Genomic DNA, 24,571 nt, shown 5'->3' on the forward strand with positions numbered 1-24,571 from the left:
CTTCCATGCAAATAGCGCATACCTTGTTTGACGTCGGGCATCGAGGTACATTCTTGGTGATCACCGATCAGTATGGAACTCCGTCTCAGTTTCCAGCTACAAGACTATGACGCAAATGGTACGTCAGCGTTCTTTTGAATGGTTAGCAAGGCTACGTCTATAATCATCACCATGACAGGATAGAGAGACGCAGACAAGCACAAGCAGTCAGTCCCTGAAACCTATGACTATAACGCTCGCATCACAACGGTGAGATTGTGGAATAGCCTGACTTTTGAGCATTGTCATTGCGCGAAGCGAATAAGCAGTTGGGACTCTGGGAAGGGATGAGGAGCGCATTTCGCCCTCTAAACCGACCACGATCGTTCCGGAGCTCTACTGCCTCCGCCGCCTAGTCCGCGAATGTTGTTTAGACTTTCGGGCGAGCTCAGGTCAACTGCCGGTCGGAGTCGAGTAATACACTCGCCAGATTGAAGCGCGAGGCGAGTTCCATGCTGTCTGTGTTCCAAGCGCTTCCTATGATAAATTCTCGTGCCGTTGGTTGTTGGACATTCAGAATACCCAAAAAGTCGTACAGGCTCCGATTGAACAGCCCTGTCATGCAGTTCGATCTGTGTACGGGGAGTTTGTGGCGTCGGAGCCCTAGTGAAATCCTATGCTGACACTGCTGCGGAAGCCCAGCCATCGACGGTCCCGAGCAGTTCTGACGTCCGTTTGACACAATTTAACCGGGAGCCAGCTTGCCGCTGCATGTGCAATGGATCCCTGGGAGACTTGAGTGTGGCGCGGAGCTAGCATGAACGCGGGAGAAGTCGCAAGCATTTATGCTGCCGATTTCGCTCGGAACCTGCACGGCATCTAGATTACGTGGGCGTATTAGTTGTTGCGACCTGAGTCTGCTTCTTGGCCTTCCGAGGCATAGTTTGGCTCCGTGCGTTTGAACCTTACCATCAAGAGTGGATCTCTAGTGTGCGTGGTCCCATGCTACATAGGTTGGGAGTGAGAGAAGTAGTATAGGCCGGCAGGGTGTGGGCAACCGGTTGCGACGGAAGCGAATTCGTAAATAAGCTCTTCTTTGTTTGGGAAAGCCCCCGCGAGACGCGAGAGTCATTGAGAATGTGACGGCAAGGCCGTGAGGCAAGTGGATGCTCGACCCATGTTCCAATGACGGCATGCATTGAATCCAGCGCCCTTTCGAAAGAGTTCTAGTCTACGATCTCACCGTGATCAGTCCCAGTTGTTTCCGGAGTGTGTGAGAAAGGTATGCAAGAAGGCAATAAGGGCATTGCGAGGCGAGGGAACTTCAGCGACTATCCCGATAGTAAGGATAGCTGGAGGCTACATTACCTTGCGGTCGCGATCCCCTACTATCGGTTTCTCAATATCGTGTGCAACCTACAAACCAAGGGATATCGGGATCTCGAACCCTCGTAGACTCAGACGCTCAGCTGTGTGCTGTTGAGGCTGCGCTGCAGTGCGCAATGAGACCTCCATGGGTAGTAGGCTAGGGCGTTATATAGGAGATCTGGCTCCGTGAGGAGTCTTCGCTATGTTCAGGACATCGCCTGACTTGTAGATCGTCAATACTTCCCTGGATGAACGTGCACCAGTACATACACTCTAGCGATATGTTTCCGCCTTGATCCCTTGGAAGTTGGCGTGAACACGTGTCCTCGGCTCAGCACAGCCATTCAAGAGGAGCTCGTAAGGGATAGCCATGATTATATGTGTGTGTTGTGCTCATTCTTGTTCTTGAAGGGGTTGCGGACATGTAATGATCGCACATATGTCTCGAGCGGATATACGATGCGCAATGCTCACACGCTGCGCCACGATATGTTCGGTCAAGGGAGCAATCGCGCCCGGCGTGTGCTGGCTGGTACCAGTAGGCAAGCGAATCGACTGGGCTATCAGGGGTTAGCGCACTGGCACTTGTGGCAGGTGTAGGATGAAGACATGGGCATACTATCTTCTGGTAGTGAGAAGCGTACGTAGCAGCCGTAAACCATAAGATGTCGACCTATGATGCCATTAATTGTACGTACAATGTGAGTCGAAGTGCTGCAGATTCGTAAGCTCAAAATCATACCAAGTAGTAGTGACCCTAAAACGCCAACGGGCACTATTGCGCCTTAGTGCCAATGCAAGCGATGTCATCTATGCTGGGGAGAGTATGCAAGCTCGTACTCATGTCACCTCGCACTTATTTGGCGGGCTCTCAACGACAGTACATATCAGTAGACGGAACAACGTTGGATAGCATAGCACGTACTATTTATCTCCGAGTCGGTTGCTATACTATAACTTATCTCGATGGAGAGCTTGATGCTGCCTTGTCGAGCAAGCCCATAAGTCAGATCGCAGAAACTGGGGGATGCAACTTGAAGAGCTACTCCTCCCCGTGGAGGGTTACTAGAGGGCAAGCTCTCTCCTTGTGAATGTCGCACGTCTTCCTGCGGAACGTCGTTGTTGCAAAGTATAATGAGTGGGAGACGCGTACCCGACCCGTGTCGGAAGATCCCGGGTAGCTATCTATCGAGATCATTTTGCCAGCTCACGCTAGGTCAAGCCTAGGTTGTCGTCCAATCGTCAGTACCTTCCCTTCCTGCAACGATTTGCGTCTTCACTCTCAAGCAGCTCATCTTGCTCTCACAGCTGGCATTTCTTGCTTTGGAATGACAGTAGATCACCCCAACGCGATTTATTCCCCGTCACCGAGCTCTCATATACCACGCCTCGCCCTTGCGCTGGTGCAATCGCCCAGTCTGCAAGACGCCGCCCCTATTGAAGCAAACGGCACATCGCCTGCCACCCTTGGACAGATAATTTGCGTAGTACGCGAACTGTATGTCAGCGACGTGTCTGCGTCAGGCTTCTCCCGCGCATACCACGGACGACATTGTCCATCCCGCACGTCCATCTCCTGCAGGATCTGTTTTGAGCTGGGATGCACCATCTTTGCCTCGTGTACATGCACGTGATAACCAGGCGCACCGCTGAGATCTCATCGCCGGTATCGCAGCGCTCGCGCTCGCGTCACGCTTCCAAGTGAGCCTTCAAAATTCCAAGGCTCCATGCCGAGCCTCTTGACGCTGACAGGATCACAAGTCCCAGGAGCTGCCGCATGGCACAGACATAACCTCGCGGAAAGCTCAAGGACAGTGGTGCAAGGCGCGAACAGCTGCTTCTTCCTTGAGTCAGGCGTATGCCGTTAGTCTCCCGGCTGCTACCATGATTGCAGGTACTTCTTGCTTCCCTTGGTGGAGAGTGCGAACTGATTGCCTGCGCAAAGGTTCCAGCGAACACCATGAGTCAGTCCTCCATGAGTCGGTGCGACCGTACGCCAATGCCGACAGGTATCACGTTATCGTTGTATGCGAATGCGGCTGCACTCGATAAGGCTGGGTTCATCTTCTGTGTTAGTCGGCGCCGAAGTCGACTTGACTGTTCTCAGGATTTCTGACGCTTGCAGTTGCCGCACTCGGGGAGCCCCTTGCCTCCGGCGCGACTTACGTGGGGATACCAAGGACTTGCAACTGGTCATGTGTGCCGTCATCAGGTACATTCTTACTTTAAGATGCGGTGCCTATCGGCGCGACTTTCCTATATGACTGTCCCACGTAAATTCTTGGGTGCAATAGACACGTCTGAGTTACTCTAGAACCGTCAAACCCTATCTCCGTTATCTTGGTGATCGAAACCTTGCAATTTACGATGACGTCCTCGGCATTCTAGGGGGCGGACAGCGAATTTCCTCTGATTTCGCCCGCGAACGAGAAGACTACTAGTCGGCCTCTCTCAGCCTACGATTCATGGCTCTGGACCGACTCATCATGTATCACTCACGGAGGAGATAACCATTCTCAAGATTACACGTTCGAATTCTTGTCGCACGGTCTTTGGTGTCAGGCTGTTTCTTCAGCTCATCAGCAAAGGGCTGCCTTGTCGGGTGGCGATACTTCGGTTCGGCCCGTCTCCTCCGCTGTCGCGCATCGAACCCAGCGCCGGGGGCGAGTTCTGTCCTGAAGCCTTCCAACTCGCAAGAGCAGCACGACTGAATAGAAGCTATCGATATCGCCGTTCCTTTACACTCCGGCGGCATTGCACCTTCCCACCCATTCTCTATTTCCCGCCCCCTTCTCTCCCGCTTTTTCCACGACTCTGGTAATAGCCTTCTCAGTATGTATTCATTGCCGAAGCGCGAAGGCTCACGAACGCCACGGACACGCGAACCCTACAAAGCGTCAATGCACGAGGACTCTGCCGTGGAAGGCCTCGCCCTGCGCAGACTGCGAACGGTCCTCAGGGCCTAGCAACGTCCTGATTGCGATGCACACGAACACTTCCTCGTCGAAGGTGAGAACTGGGACATGTGCAAGCGTGGACGAACGCGCGATAGCTGTCAAGCATGTCCGCCGACACGGTGCCTGGAAAGCGTTGCGGCGCAACGCAGCCAGCGGGGCGCTGATAGGCTGGTACTCGGTAAAGGAGTGGCGGGCGCGCCCGCTCTGCCGACGACATTGACCGATTTACCGCAGCTCATTCCACATAAGGTGCGCTTTCGAGCGCTCTCTTGATTCCGCCTCTGCGCCTTGCGTGCCGGCGGACGAGCGCATGGTGATGGGGCTTCGCAGAACTCTACTTATCATGATGGCAAGGTGCGAACGCGGGCTACTCTAAGGGATTACGGGATTCCTCTGCATCAGGTAGTGAGTCATACCAAGTCTGGTTCTAGATGTTCCTGACATGGGTTCGAGAAGGCCAAGAGGTTTCTAGATGCTAACGATGCGCTCTGTTCAGAGTGCAATATGGCCACATATGAGTGGCATCACGGCATGGCCTGCTTCGAATGCCCCCACGAGAAGGGATCAATCCATGGACAGGAACTAGGCAGGTGGAGATACCACGGCCGCATCAGTCCAAAATGCTGCGTGAAGCTGAGAGGTCGGTGCGTTTGTATTGCGCGTCTTGTAAGTAGACTTGCTGGACATTCGTGAGGTCTCGACGATTACACATGTGGTGATTCTTGCTCCACGGAGATGTAACGAATAAGCTACAATATGTCTCACGTCTCCGACAAGGACCCACCTAGTGTGAATCTGTGCTCCGGGTATGCAAGATGCCTCCGAAGGGCACGCGTAGTCGGCGCATGTGTTGATTCGGACTATCTCTGCATTGAGCTGGTGGAATTTGCTAGTCTAGATTAAGTAGAGGTATCAGATGCTATAACTGTACTCGAACTCAACTGATCGCCCTCCTCCGCGGCCAACCCTCACTGATCATCGTACGCCTAAGGCTCCTAGGAGGCCACAGAACGTGACGCCGCTGCTCTGCCGCTCTCTGCTGCAACGACTCAAGTGGTCGTTCTAGCAATACCAGGACACCGTTTGCAACCGATCACGATGACCGCCGTCGATTCTCGGGAGTCCGAGTCGGATTACCGTCTGCACATCTACCCGGGCTTCCACTTTGTCGTAAACATCTGGAAGGAGGCTAGTGAAGAATGCGACCGATGGCTTCCATACTGCAAGGGACGAGATAGCCCTGAAGAGGAGCTGATGACGCGCACGCGTACCATTTGCCAGCCGCCGCACCCCGTACTGAAGCCGACATATTGACGTCTCGAGGTGCTCGATTACATCCGTAGAGTACGGATATAGAACCAGCTGCCAGAGAAGGAGTTCGACGTCTGCAGTCTATACAGGCGATGCGAAACTCGGCAACATGGGCATAGACCACACGTACCGAAGCGAATTACCGACACCGGAGGGTGGGCATCGCGAACACAGTCGACTGCTGACGAGAAGAACCTTGGCCTTCGATGTACCAGTGAGTTCCCGGCCTTCTATCTCTAGCTATGACAATGCGATTCCGTGTCGAACGTCGCCCAAGGGGAAATGAAATGTAGCCGATTGTGATGCGAATTGGCGAGACGGCCGGTTCTGCGGCATGGACTCGGGCTGGAAGGGAGAATAGTAAGAGGGTACAATCGGCGAGTAGCGGCATGGCACGGACGATTAGGTCGGGGACGGCGGCGCACAACACCCTGTCTGTCATCCACTGTTTCCTCATTATGTGCCTCGTAGACAAGGGACCGCACGAGCTGCGGATGTATGGGACGCCCGACGATGGATTCCTTGACGGCGTGGACATCTGGCATGCTGGGAAGCCGAGCGCCCGCGAGGACTCCGAGCCGCCCGGGGCCGTTTGCGGCGACAGGCCGTTGAAGTGCGTTACACTTGCCAAACTGAGGTGAATAACCGGAGCGGGTATTACATTGAGCGGGAGACGAAGAGCCATGATGATGTGGATGGTGCCGAGGTAGCGAGGTTCGGAAAGACGTTGGTCCGGCTGCAAAAGAAGTAGTCAAATGTCATGTCATGAAATGATGGACTTAGCACGAGTGGGAAGGCGGACGGATAGAGACCTTGCGCGACTCGGAAGAATCAAGTATGCGAGTCCAAAGAAACAATTCCCAAGCTGTTTTGTTGTGAGAGGGAACACAGTCTAGTGTTCTCGGTGGTTCGGCTAGCGTCCCAATGAAGATGCGTGCAACGAAACGTTACTTACGTTCGCTCGCTGAGTGGACCATGTACAGATCGACATTTCTGGTCGAACCTGTTGAAGCGGTAGACAGATAATGCAAAAACCAGATGGCACCCTGAAGGATGTATCCAGGGCGCGATGCACCTCCTGTGTTGTCTGGACGATAGGGGAGTGTTTCTGAATCCGTCCACAATTCACAGATAGGGCAACGTACCTCGCTTCAGTACAATGACTACTAATACCACACCATTCCGTGTCTGATCCCCCAAGGTAAACCGAGGTTCTCCGACGTATGCTTAACGGACGAGGTAGACCTTGTCGTTGATCCAAGCATTTTAATACGCTATAAGGTGCAAATACTCATTAGCCATACGCCAATCGAAGTTTGGGATTTCATCACAGTAGTCTTGCACACCGATATTATCATTGGCGCGTATATGCTGGAAAAGGTGGCAGACCTCTTACCAAGCCACGTCATCATATTGACGGGCAGCTTGCGTACTTTGCAAACCTGACAAGACAGTAGTCAGGGGAAGGGCTTTCTGCCAGAGAGGTAGGAAACGAAGGCTGCGCACGTCATATCATTAGCAGTTGACTTCGGGATACTCTCTAGGGTGGAATTCTCGCAGTAACCCACTCGTATAACCGATTACGCCGTTCGCACGTCCCGTCAGATGCCTTCGGGAAGGTTGGCCCATGCGGGCTTGATAGTTGCTCAGCGACAACTTGCAATGTCTCTCCTACTCTCCTACCATCCATCTCTCACCTCGTGAGGAGGGATGCATAGCGAACACCCAGCCCTCGTCTCGTATCGACCAATGGTATCCGTCAATCCTCGGTTACTCGGCCTGGGTCGCGAGACCGGGAGGAGCACAAACCCGAAAGAGTCCACAAGATCAGATGCCCTGTGAGACGGTACCCACAGTGAGACGGGAGACACCGAAGGGCACGGACCCCGCTCGCATGCTCTCCCAACAGGCGAAAATTTGCACTGCACACCTGTCCAGCCCTCGTCAGCGTACTCAGCTATCAGTGGTGAGGGTGGACGGACCGCAGTCGCGCCTCGGAAACATATCGGTGCGAATTTGATTGAAGAAGCTGTCATATAGAGTGCGTACCATGCGCTCTAGGTGGAGGCCTAGTTCGGACAGATGAAGACAAATTTGAGCGCGTCGGAGAGCACACGATGCAAGAGCTAAGCCTCCGGCGACTTGCCCAGGTCAAAAAGCTGTGCTCTTCGGCGTGTCTCTGTTACCTCATATAGATACTCTTCCCCCAAGACTAGAAGCTGCATTGTAAGGGTCCAGGATCATCGGATGGGATTATGACAGGACCATAAAACTGACTGCCACTGCATTCCAGGAGAAGAGGGATGGACGTCCAGTCAGAATATTGGAAGGCAAGGAAACGGTCAGAAGGACGTCATACAGTGACAGAACGCGTTGGACGAGGAGAGAACGTGAGCTGTCCGCTACCATCCTCAACTCACTTCGCGGTGCTCAAGGAATCGGCAGCAAAGGTAATTTTGCTCTACATCCACACCATATCGTGATTCTACAGACACGATTCTCCGCGATGCCCACTGAGTAAGGAGGCCTCTCAGAAAGACTGGACGTGCACCGCGGACACGCGAGTCCTCTTGAGTGCTTCCACGGTGTCGGAAGGCGATGTTCCCGTCACTGCAGGCTGGGCTTCAGGGATTATACCGAATGAAGAATGATCCGCAGTGTCATATGTCGGAGGTGAAGCCATGCACCCATAGAAGTGCCCCAAAATCCAAGCCATTGATCGTCATCACCCTGAGGGCTCATGAGACTATGTCGCTTTGCAGAGCCCAGAGTATTAAATTACGCCTTGATGGCGGCCCAGACAATGATGGCCAAGGGATGCTTACCATCAGAAGACGTAAATTGAGGTAGAATGTCGGACAAGGGCGGAGGTGAAGGACGGAACAACGGAGCGGGTATCGGGGATGAATGACTGGTCAAGGTTAGGCAGATCCCATCGGCTCCACGTGATATACAAGCGCCTTAAAAATCAGCGACATCGGTGGCGTTCGCATAGCTCAGCTAGCCTGTACTTACTGTACCCGCGATGGTTTCATCGCCCCTCGAGACAACAAAGGGATGATGCGCAGCTCCAAAAACTTCGTCACCAACTCGCGAAGCATAATATGTAAGCACCATATCCCGTTGTTCGTCACCGCGGCTGGAGTGGGCGGAATAGAAACACGTGGCTATCGAAGTAGGCTCGCAAAACAACGCATCTTACACGCTAGGCGTCACCAGCCCTGACCATAAGTAAGTATCTTCTGGCGCACGCGCGGCGCATCATGTTCTCACTGGCTTGAATCCCGAACAGCGGCCAGACCAACCACCGCTCATCAATTCCCGGGCCCTCGCTGGACCCACCGTCTCAAACTCCGTCCGGAACTTTTTGCGGCGGTCATCTGATCCAGAGAACAACACAATAACCACAGAAGATGTGCGATAGCGCAGTAGTTTGCGCTGATGTGCGGATGATTAGGCTGCAACTACAACCTGAGCGTTGCCTGGGCAGAACTATCCGTGTTCCCTGGATACCCGAGCATTGGGGTGACGCCCACTAAGTCCCTCGCGAGGGAAATATTGCGATCGTGGCGCTCTCGTGTCGATGGACTCGAGTTGCGCGTGCTCCGCTTGGCCCCGCAGCTTGAGGGTCAGACCTGAGCTAATATACCGACCGCTTGGTTCTGTTAAGTGCTAGAGATGCTATAGATGCCGTGAGTCTGCACATCTATTGTCTGCTTGACCTATGACATGCTCAGCTGACCAGCCTCTAGTACTCTTCAAGTTCGGATACGTCATTGCGCGTGAGCCATCTTTGTGCTTTAGCTGGACCGTCCTTGCTAGTATGACCCGGCCTTGCACCATTCACGTTGTATCCTCAGCTTATCGTACCGCAAACCCTTGAGAGCAAGGGCTCGCATACGGCATGCAGGAACGGTCGGTGTTTTGCTATCAACGTCCGTTCCTTTGCATTCAGGCCAGTCTGATAGTCTCACTTAATCCATTTCAGCAAGCTGTACTATCGATATACAGACTTGTGGCAAGCTTCGTGGCGCGGTGTCTCCCATGCGCGTCTGTGTTTGACAGAACGCATCGGGCAGAGTCGTTGATGACTTCACTGATCGCTGTCAGACCAATTCCCGCGCACTCCCCGCCTCTTGCTACCACCCCACGTCGCATCAGGATCTAATCATCAAAGAAGCTCCCTATCCGCCTGCCTTGACGCACTACTCAAGCCGATAGTGTAAGTACTCCGCCGTTAGACGCCTCTCTAGACATCTTAGACGTCAAGGCTGATATACTTTCCTGATTCGCCAAAGTCGCTTGTCTGATTACGCGTCCGTGAGGTACTCGCGTCTCCTTCCCTCGCCGAGTTCCCTGTTCAATCCGACAATTTCCCCGTCGCGCCATGCTATGGGTGACTGGTATCCGAACCGTGTAGACGAGGCCATAGAACACGCCCAGACAAGGGCCACAATCCTCGCTATCAGCGCAATCTAGTGTTTCAGCGACTGTATGTGTCTCGAAACGGGTTCTGCCGTCGTGCCGTGACCGCCATCCCGCCTCTCGCCCGCTCGTCCGCAGCCCGACGGGTTCTTTTCTGTCAACACGTCGCGCCTTACGGCAGACGTGCGGCGGCGAGGCGTAGCGCCCTCCTCGCCACGTAGGCTTGACCCAATATGGGTGCGGGATTGCACCCGCGCCGCACGCCGAACTTGGAGCTTGGAGGGCAGCCACATCTGACAGATCAGGAGTCTGAATCGTGTCCATCTGCACAAGTTCGCGGTCTCGCTGTCTGACACGCTCCCGCTGTGCCGCATCTGCACCTAATCTACGCATTCCCAATTTAATGTGCCGGGCATCTGTGTTTAGCTCACCTGCGGCCTCGACCTCCGGACGCTGGATATCCCCACTCTCCCTGTACGGTATAGTTGCGAATATCCTTCCACCGTCATTGTGGATTAATGCGGGCCACATTGAAGGGGCGGCCGTTACGACGGCACTCGACATAAGTACGCCATCGTGCTGTTCGTCCACTTCATCTGAGCGAGCCGCTCATGCCCTATCGGCACGCTGTGCGGGGCTTGCGGCGCGCCTATCCCATCAGTACGGCGCACTGAACATGGTGCTTCGCTGTTGTATTAGCTAACGCTAAGTAACCCGTGCTTTCTTGGGATTCCATCTACGCCTTCGGTGTGATTGCATTTCGATACCCATCCTCGATGCCGATTTTGATTTCCAGAAAAACAAGCCCCGACGTGCCAGCTTGCCTCCCTCCTGGCCTCCACTGAGGCTTCTCGCGCTCTCGTGCGTCAAGGTGGCGGCGATAGGAGGGCATCCGCTTCCGTCGCAGGACCCTTGGCAGCTCTGCTTCTCGTACGCACCACCCGTCGAACACGGCCGCGGCATGGGGGACATCGTGCTCTTTGGTGCAGACATCTGTGTTGACTGTCTGTGACATATGACATATGCGTAACGGCATGCGGGACGACGTGCCCCGGGAACGTGGGCGCTAGCAAGTACACAGATAATGTCATTGGATGCCTTGCGGGTCTGATTGCAGCAATACCATTCGTTCGCTGGTCAGCGATGGCCGCCGAGCGGCGTCGACGACGAATGGGAGGGCTCGGCACCTGACGTGCGATAGAGTCGAATTTTGTAGGCCCGCGCACTGTCTCATACATGGCGCACCAGCCCTATTTGTTACGTGTTCACCGCAGGTACCCTCATCACGAGTAATAAGATGGTGATATATCACCCAGTACTATCGCCCGCTCATTCCATGTTGCGGTAAATACCCGTGTGCGCGAGGTGGCTAATTAGGGAAGGCGGGAGCACCAGTGAAAGGCTCACAGACGCTCAACTGGGAGGCCAATCGGTGAAACCTGCTGCGGACGCGGCGATTGGCTGGACCAAGGCTCTCAGCCAGCGCATGACGTCCGCTGGCCAATGGGAGGCGATCATGCGCTCTGCCGCGGCCCATTGTCGACGTCCTTTCCGCTTCGTCCCGACCTGCTCCTGATTTACGATTCGCGCGCATCTGCATCTCGCTAGCTCTCCGAGCATCAATACTTGGATATCATCTGGACACAGCGACATACTCACAAGCGACGCACGACTCCAATGCGTGGCGCGGCGTCCGTGGTGATAGGTATGTTGTGGAGAAATGGGAAGGTGCGTAACGTTAGCTGGACACGCGTACCGTTTTAGTTCTTGCTCTCCTTCCACGCCCCGAACTCAATCAAATTGAGGGCGGGTGCGGGAAGAACCAGACATGTGTCGTGTTCGCCGAGCGGGTGCGAAGCCTCTCCTTGGCGTGCAGCATCCGGCCAATGGGCAGCGCACTTCCCGCTTGCAGTTGCTTTCCACGCCCCGCTGGTCCACCATCATGAAGAGAAAATGAGGCTGCGGATGGTATGTGTGGCAGCTCGCATCACGATCCCAGCCCCCCAAGAGCGCACACCGATCGGCCACAGCACTATTGTCTAGATCCCATTTGCTCATGAGCTGCTTCGTACGCTTACTTCATAGGTGTCAGGTCCGCGAAAGAAGCTTGTGAGTCATGGTCAGATGTTCGAGTTCATTGAGGGCGTCAGCGACGGGGCGAGCCTCTGTACTCCCCATACACGCTGTGGCAGCGAACTGCCTATATGCGCCCAGAATCGAACGTACTGGTCATGGGGACCTGTCCTAGATCACTTTGCGCACTGGGCGCCTCCGGTCGAAACGATTCCTACCTCGATCACTGGAGATGAGACCCTGAAGAAGGATGTCCTCCCGTAATCCTTACGGTACGACGCCCGATCGTGCTCGTGCGGGACAGACGATAGGCTGCACCGTACTCGCTCCCGCCGGGAGAGTGGGAGAAGTTTCACGCAGCCTGTCTGGTATGGCACCTACGCATGATAGATACGTCATGGGTCTCGTTCTTCGTGCGTGCTCGCGATGCGAAGTCGACCATCGATGCTTCGACAGCCGGCCATTCAGGTTATGAGGTGCGAGTTGGCGATGCGCCGGTGCTCAACAGCGCAATGCGAGATGCATGCAATACGCTAGACGGGGCTAGCGCGTTTAGGTTGTCCCAATACGGCTCTCGTCCGCGATTCTCATGTCTATGGTCTTGGTACTCGCGGGATCCTGTTATGTGCTATGTGCAAGGAGTCGCGTCACGGCCCTCTGCACGTTGCGCACCGTTACCGGGTCTCGGGCTCTCATACGGTATCATGACTCGCGCTGGCCGGTTACTCAGTCTCCTCGTGAGCCTGCCGATCAGGTGGCGCAAGCGCGGAGGATTAGACCGCTCCGGGTGTGCGCCACCGCTCTACGGTCTTCAAGAGTCGGGGCATGTCGATATCCGTTCTGGGCTGTGTCCCGCTGTGCACCCGCGTCGCGCGCGGTGGCATTCCCAGATTGCCTCATCCACGCGGGCAGCGGCGGCGAGTGTGCGTGAGAGTTGGGAGGGGCGACCGAGTTGAGATGCGCACTTGCAGTCTGCAGGGTGCGAATCGTTTTGAGATCGCGAAGGCGCGATCTGGCGGCGGACAGACGATCTGGGAAAACGATTGGAGCAGAGCAAGATTCTGCGGCCGCGGGAAATCAGGCGTCTAGATTTGGGGCTGCACCAGCGCAAACGGGAACGAGAGCTCGCCTCAGGCGCGGAATCCAAGGCCCCCACCGTTAACTGGCGGCGGCCGTTGGCGCGGGGCGGGATCGCCATCAGATGCGATGCGGGAGAACGGTAGCACGCGTGCTACCACTTGCCATCCAGCGCGGGATCCGAACGAATGAGAGCGGCGCCGAGGAGAACGAGACGAGCGGACCACGGGCGTCTGCTCATGGCAGGCGGACTGCTTCCTTGGACTGGGGTGATTCTGCCAACGAGGACGGCAGGCGAATGGCAGCTGAGCATGGCCATGGCGGTGTCGCGCGCAGCCGCTCGCGCGACGTGCGTTCCATTCGCGATGGCCCGCTGAGGTTGGCAGGATAAGGGATCGAAAGGCGACCCCGTTATCCTTGTGCGTAACCCCGCCCGCCAGCAGCCGGGACACGGCGTCTCGAGTTGGGGACAAGACGCTGTTTCGTTGAGGAGCGTGAGGGCTTAGCTAACCCTGCGGGATCGTCGACTTGTATGATTCTCTCCGGTCGCACGAACGTAGGGTCCGACGGAGCTCACGAACCGCCACCTACTAACTTCATTGTGCTAGTCTCTGAGCTCATCCACGGCCACCAGCATCGCGAGATGCATCCAGATAGCCGTGCCCGAGAGCGTGGGCATGCGAATGGATTACGCCAACGGGTGACGGCTCGGCTCGAATCCGCACTCTGCTTGCACCTGGCAGTTAGGTCCCCGGTCTGCGCGCACCGACTTGGACTCGGGTTCCGATACGGATGCGGAAATTCGCCGTAGAAGGGCGCGCGACTTCGAATCCAAAACCTGCGCCTCCGGTCACTATTCGCGTCTCGGACGTCACTCTCGCCGCGACCCGCCTGCTTCTGCTCGGAGCCCCGCCGAACACGGCGGGCACATGCCTCCCGTCGGCCGCGCACGGGCGACCGGGACGGGGCCAGGGCGGACAGCCTCCTGCGGCGGGCGTAGGTCGGGCGAGGCTGCGAAGAGAGGCTGCTGGGGAGTCCGCGGCGGGAGCACTCGCCGCTGCGAGTAAGGCTCTGGTTCTCGCTGGGAGACCGGGGGATTGGGTTGTCTCTTCTCAGCGTCGGCTGTTGGCTCAGATTGGGTGCTGGTTCGAATTCCTCGGGAAGTGCCATGTCGAGCGATATTCCTTTCTGGCGGGCTTCTAGCGGGCGGCTCTGTGGACGTGAGCGACCCTTTAATTAGAGTGACCCGAATGGCTGGGACGCCTCGCACCGGAGATCTTGATTCACAGGGCGTCTATCTGGCCAGGCCGGCGTCTGCGCGAATCTCAATCCAAAGTCCACCACCTCCGAGCCATTCGCTCACCCTCAACCTCCTGCACGCTCCCTGTTCGCATATATAACCTCCCCTCCCTCCATCCGTCCTTCCCCGCCGCCCCGCTCCGCCCCCTCCCCCTCCCCTCCGCCGCCGCATACAAGCACGCGCACATTCTCTGCCATGGCTCCCAATCACCGCGACAACCTCGCCCAGCATATGCACATCTCCTCCGCGGAAGACCTCTCCTACTCTGTCTCCCCCTCATCCGGTATCAATGATACCATTCAGACTATTGTTACCGGCCGCAAGTGCTGGAAGACGATGAAGGGCAAGGGCGAGGTCGTCTGGCCTCCATATCTAGAGGCCGCGCTCGTCGAAGGTGTGTTGCGTTCGTTTTTGCACAAACTCTATCTCCGAGCGGCATTCTGCTCGCTATATGCGCCTTCTGCCGCTTAGAAGCGCCTCTCTTCACCTGCAATACTGACTATATGCGCGCATTCCTTAGGGCTAGAGAAGTACCAGCCCGTCGAGTCGCGAACATCCCGGTCTTTCGGCCGGTTCCCGATGCGGAACAAGTTCATCTCGGACTACATCTTCCAGGTCACGGGAAAGCGCAGGACTCCCAAGCAAGTCGGCTCTCGTCTTCAGCAGCTCCGTGACACCGCAGAGGGCAAACGCAGTATGTTCTCCGATGAAATTCTATGATTCGAATTTTCTGACTGACCATCATTGTTATCGCGCGCCGTACCTCGCGCTGGAAAAGTCCTCCAGCAATTGTCCAGCAGGCACATGGCCATGATGCAGCCCAAGTCCGCGCAGAGCCAATCGCGCCCCGATGCGGCAGACACCCGGCCGTCCACCGCGGGTAGCTCATCTTCGGCTTCTGCCTCTTCTAGCCCCACGGGTTCGTCGAGCACGCCTCCTGCGCGTGTTCCCACGAGCTATGTCTGCATTGACGTCCTCCCTGACCCCGGAACACCCCCCCTGCGCCTCCCCTCTCTTTCTTTCGCCTCGTCCCCTCTCTCCCCCGGCGCGCAGCCTTCATCCGCAATCGCAAGCTTCGTTCCCACCCCTGGCTCCCCCACCTCTCCCAACTCCGGGATGGGTCTTGGACTCAACTCCTCTGGCCCTCGCGTCCTCCGGCAAATCGATCCGGCGGTGACGTTTATGTCCCGCGCGGCTCTTCAGGCATACTCGAGCTTCAAGGTTACAAAGGCAGGCTACGCGCCAGGCCAGGCGCCGATTCATACCGAGCGGACGGAGCTCGAGCTTCTCTCGAGCAGCTGTATGCCGATGCCCCAGTGGTCCAGCGAGATAGAGTGCACGTTCCTATACCGCACGCGGTTCATCCCCCGCTTCTGGGACTCCCTCTGCAGGGCCGCAGGTGAGTGTATGCGCATAGATGAACATTTTTCGCGCCTACATTGTTTATTGACACCTTTCGCGCCCGATGTAGACCCGTCGGTGTACACCGTCCACCAGGAGATCGTTCGCAGTGGGGCCGCAGATGCCGACCAACACGCGCCCGAGGACGTCCTTCTCTCGATCGTGTACCAGTTCAACAACGTCACCCACACGCCACCGCTCTCGCCCGACAGCCCCACCTTCTCCAGCGACGCGAGCCGCCCGGGTACGGCTGGCAGCCACTTCTCGAGCGGGAGCACTGTGAGTGACACCCCTCGCCCACCCCACCTGGCCAGATATGGACTCCAAATGCTGATTCCCGGCCGCGATTGTTTGCCTGCTCTCTAGCCCGAGTTTGGTGCCGAGCTCGACGACATGATGATGTTTAACAGCTCGCTCGACGTGCCGCATCTGCCGCATTCTATGCATGGCTCCTTCTCGTCTTCGCATCCTGCGCATGGCGCCATCGATGTCAAGACCCCCGCGCTTATTCATGCCGACGAGGATGCGTACGCGAGCCTGCCGCCCACCCCGACGTCGCCTTTCGATCTCCCCCCGCCGGGTCATGGCTGGGCCAGCCACCAGCAGCACCAGTCTCTCGCCCCTCCTGCGCAGGATTGCGGAAGGGGGATGTACGGCATGGCCAATGGGATGGGTCCTACGATGGGAGGCGACATTGCCATCGCGGGCCCGGGACAGTACATGAACGTGAGTGATCGGATGGTCAATGCATGTGACGTTGCGGCCTGATCTATGCGCGTCGATAGAACTTCATGAGCCCTTACGGTATGTGAGGAGGTGCCTTACGAGCCTCCCTTGGGCGCGGAGACCTCCGCCTTGGGCCCGGTCACGCCAGACTTGAATGGACCGAAGGCAATGCTCCTCGCTATCAGCGCCGCGCCCTTTGAGACCTCTTCCCTTGAGCATGGGCGGCGCATATACCCTGTATGCCGCTTCATGTGCGCACCCCGGGCGCATCGCTTTGCTTTCTTGGACGGAGACTCGGACGTTGGCATGTTAAATGGAATGGATGTCGAACGTGGATCGTGGATCTTGGACTGTACCGCCATATCAAGCTGCCGTTGGACGTGCTTCTTCCGTCTTCTCGGACTCTTCCCCTCTCCCTCGATCCATCGACTCCCGCGAGCACTCGCCCCTCAGCGTCCGGGTATGCTTCGGCGTTAACCCTCTCTACTGCTTCTGTGCCCGCCACCATCTTCGGACACTTCCTTCCCACCTGCGCGTCCGCCCGCCTCCAGTCCACAGTCGTCCCAGTTTGGTTGTTGTGACTGCACTCCTAGCCGCGCTGCTTCTGTAATGTGCCCATTGCCGCTCGTTCGTCCCCAGCTCCGCGTCCATGCCGTCCAAGTCTTCTGCCGCTCGTTGTCGTCTCGCTCGCCGTATCGCTCCCGCCATCCTCCGTTCGTGGTTCCCCTTGTATCGCCAAACCGACGCGTCGGTCTTTCGCATCGTCATACATGCGTTCCCGTCATCTGCTTATGTGGCTTCTGCGTCGCTCGTTTGCTTGTCATTGCTCCCCTTGACCTTAATGTTCCCGTCCCTGCTGAGCTTTAAAGGTTTGCGTTATATCCGGACTTGTCCACATATGTTATCCTGTTGCATAACCACATCGCCATCTCCACGTTGTTTTACTAGTCTTAGTGCTCGCGCCTGCATACTAATTGTACGCTCGTCTTGGTCGCCGTCAACTCTGCTTCTTTCCAACCATGCATCTCTTCATCATCGCATACCACTTCACTCCCATCTACTACTATATGATCGTGTTTACCACCACCTCCATCATCGACTACAGCACGCTCTTACTTACATCTTACCCTTGTCTCACTTCTTACATGTTCTTAAAGGCTCAGCGCACCGTTGCTATTCACCGTAGCGTATCATTCGTCCTTCCAATTAGCATCTGGCTCCCCCCCCATACCCACTTTCGTATTCAACCATTAGTCGTCGCAGTTACCAGTAATCGGACAATGCGAAGCTTGAAGCTCTGCGAGTATCTCAGGGTAGATGTGTGTAAGATTAGTCTATTGTATATAGCCGTTGCCCAAGTAACCCTGGTTGTTGTCGTCAATTGTGTTGTCGACTGAATGGGACACTGTTTGCGCCTGCCTCCCGCGATCTGGTTCGGCATGGGCCTCATCAGATGCGAGTGGAGATGGGGAGTGTGGTCATCGGGCTGCCGCCTCCGACGAATGGGGATGGTGATCTGATGGTAGATGCGAGTCCCCGAAAGCGTATGGATTGCGAACCGTGGGACTCATGCTCGCAACGATGTTTTTATGCTCTAGAACCCGAACGTCCACGGGTCCCCGTGTCCGTACCCTAGTTCTAGTTCCTAGCTTCATTCTCCCAACGCTAGCTTGAGCTTGAGTGACAATGAATCGCCACTCGTAGATCGGTGGGGCGCGGACCGCAGGGTCACGGACGCAGCCAGCGGATCACGAAAGAAGCCTTGCTGGGGAGTCGGCTGAGGCAGCGTTCTCACACTGCACGCAGGAGGTTTAGACTGTCCGCTCGCTGTCTGATCGGGCTGGCTGTTTCTTGCCGAGAGATTGCGAGATCTGCACAGCGGGCAGACTTGCTCGCTCGCGTATCACGATGAGGGTGCGCATGATCGATATCAGGGTGGAAGATTGGAAGATCTCACGCGAGGTAAGTACCCTCACGATTTCGTCGTGTACGCGTGCACCAGGTTCGCGGGCAGGTCAATGCATGGGTCTACCGGTGCGCCTCCTCCAAGGGTACTTGGTTAGTAGTAGATTGTAGCAGAATGAGTGGTAGAGGGCCCCGATCGCTCACGAAACCCAGCTGGATATCGAGCCAACATACAAAGTATATCAACACAGCTAGCGCCGGCTACAGCAGCCGACCTGGAGCGGCTACAGTTCAGCCTTAGGAGGCTTCAGGGCCGCATCATCGCACGTCCATCGTCATGATCGCGAGGACTGTCGCCAGTGCGCCATGGAGGAGCCTTGTTCGCGACCGCCGGCGCGTTGTCACAGTAAGGGCCTGTTGAAAGCGAACGGTAGGTGAACGGTGATCCCAGACGGGGGCAACAGACTATGCATTATCGTAAGTGATTTCGTAAGTCGACGCCAACTCCGAAAATGAAAGTACCCGCTCATCAGGTCTCAGGTTAGGCCCAGATCTGATGCACAATATCGACTATGAAGTCTTGCAAAGGAGTTGTGAGTGTGGTGGAGGGGCCTATAATTGTGCGCACGCAGGAGCTCGCTACCGCCCGCCGCCCTGAGCGAATATTGGGTTTTTGTCTCTCTTGATTTTTGTACCGTTCGCAAGAGGCGAGAGACGAGGCATAGATCGCTCGGCTTACTCCGCCTGTGCTATCGGACGTTAGAGTGATCGTCGCAAAGGTGGGCAGCAGGTGTCAAAGTCACCGCTCGTGCCGTCATGACGGCGGACAGTCCGCGGACATGGTTCCGCATGTAGCAGCCTGGGCGCATTGAAAGTCAACTGGTGCCAACGGGGAACAAAGCGAGGGGCGTGTATACTGCGCCGTGAGCTTGAGCGGCCCTCGTTGAGAGTCATGGCATCCGAGGATCGCACCGTAGTCAGGCACGCCGACTGAGCTCATCAACGCTTAGGCGAGTATCGGGAGACAGTGAGAAATCACACACAGTGCGGGAAACGAAGTGTCAGTTTCTCCGAGCAACCTTCGCTCTCGCTCCTCCGGTGAATAGGTGAGTTCTCGAGAAGCCGGGTAGCTACAGGCTGCAAGATTCATACCCTGGAGGGTGGACACATGAGAACGCGCGAATGCGGGTGCGGACCGCAGAGAGCCCAGAGCGTGGGGGAAGCGGGATGCCGTCCTACGTCAGGAGCACGGTAGAAGAGGACACATAAGGAGAGTCATGCTGGCCAACAATGGCGTGACAGTCCGCAAAGCAGGCTGCCGAGCTAGACGGGAAATCTGGGTACACACGGGGAGGGCGATCTGGCTTTGGCTCAAGCTTTCGTAATTGTGGCCACACTACAGAATATCATGACACGCCGCCGCCGCAAGCCGAACCATAGTCGTCTATATATGTACGAGGTTCTGGAAACACACCTCTATGAAGCCAAGAGACCGTCGCTCCGAGGTCCGTGACGTGCGAAGCTTGAGCGGACTGTGCCGTGCCACACATTGAGAGGACCAAAGCGGCCGGTAGAGGTTGGGATATGATTGTTGTACGGTCAGCAAATAGCGAGGACAGCGAGGAGCAAACCGCTGGCGCACAAGCAACCTCGGTCGCTGGCATCGGAAATGGTGATAAACCGTCTCCGAGTAGCCCAAGATTCGACCCGGAATACGCGACTGGAAATCAGATGGAAGAGCCAGTCAGAGACCATAACTGTAACCGGAAACTCCAGCAGTGGAAGGGGAGAGAGCGGGTGCGAGCAGCAGCAGGGGTCGACGCCCACATCATCGGTAGTGGGGAACAAGACGCTTCAGCCGACCAGCGTGACTTGTGATCCAATTTCTCGAGAGGACGAAAGCGTGCGCCAGGACGCACGATGCGCAAAAGCGGAGGCTCCGCACTCGCATGAGCGCAACTCAAATACTGCACGCAGCAGATTCAAAGAAGGCCGCGGATGCAGTTGGCGATCCGCGGGGATTATGCGCCAGAGGTGTTGCCACTTGCCGCGAATGCTCGTGGCATGCTCAAACGCAAACCATAGATAAGGATTTGAAGCGTGTCGTATGGTGTCGGATTGAGGCTTTACTTCTCCGAGCTCGTGATAGGGTTAGCATTTGTCGTTTCTTGGATTCGTGAGCGGGTGACAAGGAACGGTGCTAGCGAAACTTGAACCAAGAAGGGTCGGCAGAAGCTTTGTTTGTTCGCGGGCACCGTAGAACCGCCAATCTGGGAAGAGGGAAGTGCAGCGGTTGTGGACGGTTGGAGTGGTAAACCAGTAGACCAGTACCACAGGAGGAGAGGTGGCCCTGGGTGAACATCAGCATGCAGGGAAGGCGCATGGCCTCCACAGCAACAAGCAGGAGGCGACTGATCGATGAGAAGGTAGTGCGGGGCCAGTGACACCAAAGTTGTGCTGATGAGGCAGGCCAGACAGCAGCACCACTGAGACCTCCAAGTATCCAAACATCTGACTGCTCGAGTGCTGAAAGCAGGAGGTGCTCCGGTGAGAGCCCTTGATGAGAACCACTGGTCACGTCCTTGCGTCCGAGCCATCGAGTGCCGAATAGCGACGGTAACAAGCGCCACAGATACGTGCCTCCAAGACGAGCACTGGGTCACGCGTCCATGCTGCGCGCGGCGGGTACCGTGCTGGCAACCATGCGGCGTGGAGCGAAGTGCACGAGTTGGCAGTTATTCTGTCATCATGCCTGTCAGGGAAAGTGCGAGCCCAACACACTTGTCCCGACAAGTCTCGTAATGACAGCGAGTGGCATTGGTGGATGTTCACCTGCGCGGGGCCTGTTGGGCGTTGGCCGACGTGATGCATGGGCGGAGGAGATGCACTGTCATCGTTGGCCTATGCAACGGGCTCGACGCAACTCCCGAGCTAACGAGCGGCACGAGAACGAGCGAGCCGCATACTCTTTGTTTCTCGACCATGGGTGACATGCAGAAAGCCAGGATGGAGGGGGTCCCACTGTAAGCCGAGGGCATCGGGGTAAAACGGGTCGAATTCGGAGTGCGTAGTGCGTTCTAGCCAGCGCGTGGTCGTCTTCGTGCGCCATAAGTAACGAAGCGTCCTATTGTGGTGACCTTTGAACAGGATCAATGTCCCGTTGGTGCTTCAGAACGCATGGCATCTTCAATTGCTGCGCCTTGTCCTTGATCCTGATGTGGCTGGTGGATGCGGAGCAATGGTCAGATCGCGCCACGGAGAGCGCTTTCGAGAGCCATCCCGGAGGGTAATAGGACGAGCCTCGAGAGACGAGAAGAAGAATCTCATGAGTGGAAAAGTCGGATTTGGATAGATTGGGCGTCCGCAACAAGCCGGTGGATGTGCGCTTGACATATCCTGCTTCTCAAGACTATCTATGACACCGTGAGCGGCCGAACGGGACTCGCCAACGTTTCGGGGTGGATCTTTGACAAACGATGCCTGACGGTGGGTAGATAGGATGTCTGTCTGTAAGGCCCAAGAGAAAGGACGCACTCCGCTTCGTATTATCCGGTTGCTACCGACATGAACGCGAGAATTGGAATCCTCGAAGGCGACCAGCGCATTGCGCACACGGAGCACCATTGGAGTTTCGACCCCCCTTCGGGTGTTCATAGGGCAGTGGTGCACTGTCAAGGTGGAGGCAATGAAGGACCGAGGGCTGGACAGTGAAACGCAAGGGTTTTCTGTCTTCTCCCGTGAACTTCTTTGCATTGAGCGCCCCTCAACCGACCGCCCGCTCGGTCCTGAAGGGCCTGACATAGGCTTCTGGAAAGTCAATCTCTCCCACCGTCCAGAGCGACCGCCGAAGGAACGAGGTGTGCCTGCCGTCACGCACGAGTCCGCGATCCACCACGCGACTCATATTTGACGGGTCGAACGGAGCGACGCTGAGTAGATTCGGTAGCATGGGAACCTCAAGCTGAGCACGCCGACATCGCACCAGAGGCGAGCAAACGAAGCGCACGATCACTGGGGTCATGCCGGTCCCCAGACAAGAACAAGGCCACGGCTCTGTCCTACTCACGATCATTGAAACGCTCTACCACGGCGTGCTCATATACCAGCCTGCTGGCACAAGCGTTTCAGCGCTACAGCATCGGCGCGTGTCTCACTGGCCCTTTTTGCGTATGTGCGTCACGAAGCAGAAAAAACAAGACTCGCCTGCGCATCATGAACCTTCTATCCCCATCTCCAACTTAATCGCGGACATTCCCACATCCATCAGACAGGATCCAGTATTCTGAAGTCGGTGAGATCACGGAAATCATGTGGACAGGCCTTGTGTACGCGCCGTATATGAGCGGTCTCTGCCGGGCCACGGTGCACCGCAAGTCAAGGCACGGGAACACGTCAATAGAAGCAGCCTTCATGAGTTTGCAGACTCGGGCGTACGATGTAGGGTACATTGGATTGATGGTACGAGGCCTCGCGAGCATGATGCAGCCCGTGAGATCACCGCCCGCTTGCTCAGTGAGACTATGTGAATACAAGTCAAGCAGCCAATAAACGTGTAGCACATATCCCTGCCTAAGACACATCATGGTGTCAATAGAAAGAATGCATGGGCGACTCACCTTGCCTGGATGTATACATACTTCCACTGAACCCGTTCACGTTCACGTTCCTCGCCTCTGCATCTCTCCTTGGAATGCTCGATTTGGATTCTTGAGGAAGACGCGATAGCGACGTTACAGACTGAGGAGGGCTGAAGGTGGTGCGTAGTCAAGAGAGACGGCGATGTCTTGCCAATTTTGAAACAAGGCCAACGGGAACGGGAGACAGTCACGTGAGACGCCTTTCCAAGAAAATTGGTCGAAGTTGAAGGCACGGATAGTAACATGCGTGCAACCACTACCCCTTTACACACGAATACTTCCAGGTACAGTCAAAGAAAGCACTAGTATACTCCATGTTGCCAATGTCTTATCGCCCTCCAGCACTAGAAGTGATGTTCAGGATCAAACCATGCCGCGAAGTCTCCTTCGAAATTCAGGCTGAGCTCGTCGTCCTTACAATCCAACATTGGCCACACAGGGCGGTAGAATCGCCAGCTGAACCCGGATAGTTGCGTCTGTCAGGGGTGGTGACGACGACGCTGAGATGCCACGAGATATGGAACTCAGCTCGTTGAAACTTGGAATGGATATGTGCTTTGACTCCCCCCCCCTTTCCCTTTGAGTGGGTTCTCCGAAAACACGAGGACGACGTGGAGTGCTCTCAAGCCTTGTGGTAGTGGGAGAAGCGAAAGGCAAATGTTCTCCTATGCCGCCTGCGTTAGTAGATGCGAATCTAGACATTCCCGTCACGCTCACAGATACTGTCACCCATCCTTCTTCACCCCCCCCCCCCGGGCATCGGGTACAGTGATGGTCAATGTAAGTTCCCGCACTGCTCGCTTTCCGAGTGTCCTGAGCATCGATAGCAACGGTTCCACCACATGGATGCCGCAAACACTGAGCTCGAGTGACTCTGGACGCATGTCTTCCATGACTCCTTCAAGCATCCTGATGAAGGCGATATCACTGAGCTGCTCCCAGATGCACAGCTTGGGGATGGTACCGATGAGACCCAGCACGTATAAGACTCCGAGCTCCCCAGAACATTCGACGAGATCTGGCCATATGCGGGATGAGGGAGTCTGCTTCGTTCTGTTCTGTCGACGAATTTCTTCGATACGAGGCATAAGGAAAGAATGTGGCATACGCGATACTTCGAGGGGCTGGCTTGGGATGAGTTGGAAGTGTAAAAGGTTGGGGAATGCGTTTGCTAAAGTAGCGATGCTGATGTCTTCTGGACAGCTGTGGTGACGGTTGACGAGGCCGAACGTACGCACTGTTGGGAATGCGCGACTTCCTACGCTCCGGGCTTGAACTCGGTACGTGCCGAGATCACATAGCAGCGTCTCAACTGTAGGTGAGAGACTTTCAAAAGCAGACAGGCCGTCTATCTGCCGCCTGGGATATGAACACCTCAGAATCGCGTAGGGTCAACGTGTCGATAAGAAGTG

At 56.0% G+C, this 24,571-nt stretch overlaps 2 protein-coding genes across 2 annotated transcripts; both read left to right on the top strand.

Moving 5' to 3' along the window:
- Positions 1 to 6,004: 6,004 nt before the first annotated feature.
- On the top strand, positions 6,005 to 6,366 carry DICSQDRAFT_174120 (uncharacterized protein; the record flags this gene model as incomplete). The annotated part of the gene is made up of 2 exons (XM_007369930.1): positions 6,005 to 6,228; positions 6,267 to 6,366. 2 exons carry the CDS (start codon positions 6,005 to 6,007, stop codon positions 6,364 to 6,366), a joined length of 324 nt encoding a protein of 107 aa, XP_007369992.1.
- A 7,111-nt stretch (positions 6,367 to 13,477) lies between these two features.
- On the top strand, positions 13,478 to 17,813 carry DICSQDRAFT_183308 (uncharacterized protein). The gene is made up of 6 exons (XM_007369931.1): positions 13,478 to 14,884; positions 15,011 to 15,184; positions 15,269 to 15,889; positions 15,962 to 16,170; positions 16,258 to 16,617; positions 16,677 to 17,813. Exons 1-6 carry the CDS (start codon positions 14,686 to 14,688, stop codon positions 16,701 to 16,703), a joined length of 1,590 nt encoding a protein of 529 aa, XP_007369993.1. The 5' UTR covers positions 13,478 to 14,685; the 3' UTR covers positions 16,704 to 17,813.
- Positions 17,814 to 24,571: the final 6,758 nt, after the last annotated feature.

This window comes from Dichomitus squalens, assembly GCF_000275845.1.
Source record: "Dichomitus squalens LYAD-421 SS1 unplaced genomic scaffold DICSQscaffold_58, whole genome shotgun sequence".
NCBI classification, from domain to species: domain Eukaryota; kingdom Fungi; phylum Basidiomycota; class Agaricomycetes; order Polyporales; family Polyporaceae; genus Dichomitus; species Dichomitus squalens.

Bases quoted from the DNA above. Each gene is read 5' to 3' on its own strand.
- DICSQDRAFT_183308 (XM_007369931.1), top strand. From the start codon at position 14,686: ATGGCTCCCAATCACCGCGACAACCTCGCCCAGCATATGCACATCTCC. The intron at 15,890-15,961 runs GTGAGTGTATGC...CGCCCGATGTAG, and splicing joins CTCCCTCTGCAGGGCCGCAG to ACCCGTCGGTGTACACCGTC. The intron at 16,618-16,676 runs GTGAGTGATCGG...GCGCGTCGATAG, and splicing joins GCCCGGGACAGTACATGAAC to AACTTCATGAGCCCTTACGG.